Source organism: Eptatretus burgeri, chromosome 3 (assembly GCF_056783735.1).
Source record: "Eptatretus burgeri isolate ZD-2024b chromosome 3, Ebu_testis_v1, whole genome shotgun sequence".
NCBI classification, from domain to species: Eukaryota; Metazoa; Chordata; class Myxini; order Myxiniformes; family Myxinidae; genus Eptatretus; species Eptatretus burgeri.
In genome coordinates this window covers 27,234,607-27,239,606 of record NC_140963.1, presented here as the reverse complement: position 1 = coordinate 27,239,606, position 5,000 = coordinate 27,234,607, and the positions used below count along the sequence as shown (strand labels likewise).

Here is a 5,000-nt window from a genome sequence, read left to right as displayed (position 1 = left end):
AACACAGTTTATTGACAGTCAATATTAACAATTGTAAAGTTTTATTCCAGAAACGTTTTGTTTACTGCTTCCAACCCAGCATTAATTTCAGTAATATGCAAACCTATTTGCCAAAAAACATTGCATGAATTTATTTTATGTTCCCAGGTATCAGACGTTACATTGTGTTATTTTTTTCAAGCTGAAAAATGAAATTCTAATTGAGTCATGAATAATACACTGCCATAAAGGTCTAGCCCAGAGCAAGATGTAATGGCGTAACGATGTCCCAGACGTAACGCTGTCTTCACTACACTGCCATCTTACTAAATCCGTAATTCCAACACTAGCATCTGGCTTTTAGCCCATTGCTTATGGATGTCAGATAGTGATATACATGGGTTGTGATGTTCAACTGCTTTCAGTGAAATGATGGGATGGGTTGGGTGCAGGCTGCCAGAATGACATGCATGTGCATGGAGGCCTAGCACTAGACGTCGCGCCATAATGACGTCCCAGTGAAAACAGCATGACAGAGGGACGGATGAATGGAGAAATCCGGTACTTCAGCATATAGATTATTGATGGACTTAATTTTCTTGACACTTTATACACAATTGTAATCATAAATGGGAGGAAGAAGAAGAAGAAGAAGCCAAAACCCTTGCACTTGGCGGTCACTGACACGCAGTAAAGTGCACATCATAAAAGGAACAATGCATCAAAATACGCTTAAATATTATAAATCCTTGAAATATTTTTTTTTAAACTGGAAAGTTCAATAAGGCCTGTTTTTTTATTTTCTTGGAAGAAGATGGAGTAACGTATGGGAGTTGATTGGATGATGGAAAATAGAGGGAATTAGGAGATTTTAGGTCAAAGGATGGAAAAGTCTGGGAGGTTGAGGGGTGGGGCGACAGAAGGAAATGATGGGGTGGAGGAGAGGCATAAAATATCCCATATTTTCAAACATAATGCATAAATGGGCCCAAAGTGGAATGAGACAATATGTCAGTTTATGTTTTCAACAATAACTGTATAGTTCAAGAATTCCAACCAACAATAAATTGGATCTCTCACGCAAGATGCCAACTCCCTCCGAACCGGAACACACAAACTACTGACATTTATTATTTCCATAAAATGTAAAAAATAAATAAATAAAAAAACCCAAAACATCCTTCCTTTGAGATTATGTGCTGAGAAAAAGTACTAAAAAAAGAAGATGAATATGACAACATCATTCACTTTTCTATTTTTGGACTTGTTTCTGAAAGACCTGCTGACATTAATTTTTCATACATCTTTGTAATTATCTGAAAAGTGTAATTAGCATGTACTCTGAATAGCCTCCAAGACACCTTTTATACGGTGTGTTATTCCACGAAGCTAGTTATCATACCAACAAAAGCTGTGCTAAAATTGTGAACAAAAGGCCATATTGAAAACAAAGACATCAATCAAGGAAAAATTTTACAACATGCAGGATTTACTGCAGTGATTGATATGCTGTTGAATAGATACTGTCACATGTATTCCTGGTCCAAAAACCCAACAATAAAAACAATAATTTCAATCCCCAAAGTATTCTACACACTGAAAGATAATCGTAAGGTGATCTGAGCACTCACATGTAAAGGAGAAGCGGGTGCAAGAAGTCCTCCGAGAATCCCGGCGGAAGAGTCAGCCGCAAATTCACCACTACGGCCACAGCAGGGGTTTTCAGGTCAATTGAGGTTGTTTTTGTTCAATTACCCGATACATTTCTAACTTTGTGCAGGCTGGGTAAAAGCTGGCCTCAATTGAACAAGGAGCCCAAGCTCGTCGAGTTCAGGGCTGCCTTAAAGCTCTTCACGCTGCAAAAGCAAACTACCAAAGATGCTTGAGGAAGGGTGGCGATATTCATTTTGCCAATGCATTTCAAAGTGGGTTCTTATTAATATATACCTCCAACCCAACCGCAAGTCATCAACCTCTGATCAACACAAAGGCTTAAATCCAAATCCAAATCCAAGTAATCAAGCCCCTCCCCCCAACCCTGTCCCCCCTTCCCTTTTCTTCCCATTCTTCAAAGGGCATTCTTACATCATTATACATTATTTCTTCATTACCTCATTAAAATGATGAAATATTTAATTATTTCCCCTTCCCTATCAACCTTAATATGCCATTTTCAACTTCATCTACTGCTTCCTCCTCATAACCTACTTTACCACCTTCCAAACTTCTCCTTCCACCATATTCACAATCTCAGGAGCAGCAATATACTGTATGTCTTATAAGAACAATTATCCAAACGACCTTCAGGTCCCCATTCACAATCTTATGAAATAAGCTGCACTGAAATTTGGTGGAATTGACACTTTCAAGTGATTGCGAGTCATTCAATTGGGTCAATAAATAATGCTAAATTAATTGTCTTCTTCGTGATCCATAAATACAATGTTGAAATTAAATAATGAAATGACGTTAAATTCACAATCTCGTGAGATGACGGAATCTCACGATATTTGTGACAGGGACAGATAGACGTGACAAGTGTATTGTTATAAAGATATGATTTTTTATATTTTTTTTGTATACCTTGTCGAGGCTCGTGTGAGAGCTAACACACAACGCACAGCAAGGGGGGAAGGGACAAGAGGGGCGGGAATGGGAAGGACAAAACAGTGGGGAACAGAGACATTAGGAGATCTGCGGAAGGGGGTGGGGCGGGGAACAGGGGGAATACAAGATGGACATTACAGGGACTTTCAGGAAGGAAAGCAGGGAATTTGAAGGTGGTGGGCTTGGGTGGATTATCGGGGGAAGAAAAGATCGAGGATTTGATTGGGGAATGATAAGAGGTGGTGGTGAACAGCAGTTTTGAAGGCCTGGAGGGAAGAATGGGATTGAATAGAGTGAGGAAGTTTATTCCAAAGGCAGGAAAAAAGAGGAATAAAAGAGCGAAGGTGAGCATAGATTCATAATTTTGGTAGTTTTACCAGAAGGGGGTTGTTAGCGGACCTTGAGCGCCCTGCGGAAATGTGGTGGGGACAAATTGCAGAGAGAACAGGGGGGGGGCGAGGCTGGAGAGGAGACGGTAGAAGACAGAAAGACCACCTACCAGCCTGCGGTGAGAGAGTGAGAGGCCCAGAGACTCAGCCTCATTGCAGGAGATACAAATGATCCAAAATGCCTTGGTTTCCACAGTGTGAAGCCGAGAAAGGTGGGAGGCAGGAGCACCAGCCTATAGGGGAGAAGAGTATTCCATCAGGCTGCGGACGAAAGCTTTGCAAGTGGTCAGGAGCTTAGGTGGGCCGAGGAAGGACTTTGCACGACGGAGGATTCCCAGTCGGCGACTGGCTTTGGAGGCGAGGCTTGAAATGTGGCTTTCCCAGGAAAGGTCATGGCAGATAGTGAGACCCAGAAGCTTGAAAGAAAGGACTTCTTCCAGAGGATTGTTAAGAAAGTGGATGGGGGGGGGGGTTCTAAACGGTCCTTTCGGAGAGACATAATGAGAGCGTGAGATTTGTCCGGATTGAAAGACATCTTCCACGTGTTGGACCAGTTTGTGATTTTATCCAGATCTGCAGTGAGTGAAGAAGCTGCTGCTTGCTGGTCTCAGGGATGACCGATGGTACGGCAGAGGGTGGAGTCATCAACAAAGAGATATAGAGGTTTTTCCAGAGTCGGAGAGATCATTGATGTAAACCAGAAAAAGAACAGGGCCCAGAACGCTGCCTTGAGGAACTCCAGCCTGGACAGGAAGAGGGGATGAAAGAACTCCATTTAGGGCCACACGTTGACTGCGACAGGAGAGGAAGTCTGCGAGTCATGAGTGGAGGTGGCCTTGGATACCATAGGAAGAGAGTTTGGTGAGCAGGGCAGGGTGCTAGACCGTGTCAAAAGCACGTGATATGTCCAGGGATACGGCTCGGATTTCCTGTCTGGCATTGAGGACCTCCATCCATTGTTGGGAGAGCAGAAGCAACATATCCATGGTAGAATGACCTGGTCTGAAACCAAATTGATGATCAGAAATCAAGCCATTGGAGAAGAGGAAGGATTTAATATCTGAAGCGATGATGGATTCCATAACGTTGCTGATGATTGGGAGAAGGCTGATTGGTCTGTAGTTGCAGGGATCTGTTTTTGCGCCTTTTTATGCAGGGCATTAATGTTTGCTGATTTCCAAGCAGATGCAGATGACCTTGAGCAAATGAGAGAGTGAATAGAACAGAGAGAGGGTAAGCAAGAGCAGCAGAGCATGTTTTTAGGACACGTGAACTGATGCCGTCTGGACCGGTTGCAGAATCTAAGTCGAGGTTTGACAGCAAGCTCTCCACCTTATCTGGAGAAAAGGACACAGAGTCCAGGGACAGTTGGGTGCGACTGGGTAAGGTGGGTTCAGAAAGCGATGGGTTTTGGACACAAGATTTAGCTGCAAACACCGAGTTTAGGCATTCAGCCTTTTCATGTGCAGTATCAGTGGTGCAGCCATTTGAGGTAAGGGAGGGGATGGAGGGGGAACATACACCAGAAACATTTTATGAGATGCCACCAGGATTTTGAGGAGGGAGAGAGGTTTGAAAGTTCAGACTTGAGCTTTGAAAGATGTTGTTTATTGGCTCTAATGAGGGTAGATACACACTTGTTCTGAGCTTTATGGAAGGAATTGAGATTACCCTCAGTTGGGTTTGCTTTCCATGAGGCAAAGGCAAGTTGTTTCAGGACAACTGCCTCACCACAAACTTCAGTGAACCAAGGGTGGGAGGAAGGGTGGGACCACTGAAGACGAGAGGGGATAAATCTGTGCATGAGGGAGAGCAAGTTTCTTTGAAAGAATTCCCAGGATGAGTTGATGTTGGAGAAAGTAGAGATAGGAGACCAGTCTATAAGTTTGATGGCTGCTTGGAGACCCTGCCAGTTGGCTTGAGTGAAATGCCAGACTCCACGCGGTGAGGTGGTTCTCTGATAATAGACAGAGAGATGTCCACTTTGACAAGGATGTGGTCAGAAGAACCGATTGGAGCGGAGGA

At 43.4% G+C, this 5,000-nt stretch overlaps 1 protein-coding gene across 3 annotated transcripts in view; it reads right to left on the bottom strand.

Annotated features, from left to right (window-relative positions):
* The window catches only part of LOC147029591 (inactive dipeptidyl peptidase 10-like), a 594,191-nt gene that overhangs the window by 47,903 nt on the left and 541,288 nt on the right, over positions 1 to 5,000 (bottom strand). For all 3 annotated transcript variants that reach the window (XM_085872742.1, XM_085872743.1, XM_085872744.1), the window contains exon 19: positions 1,611 to 1,680. In XM_085872742.1, coding sequence (XP_085728868.1) covers positions 1,611 to 1,680 — 70 coding nt within the window. The remainder of the gene's footprint in view (positions 1 to 1,610; positions 1,681 to 5,000) is intronic.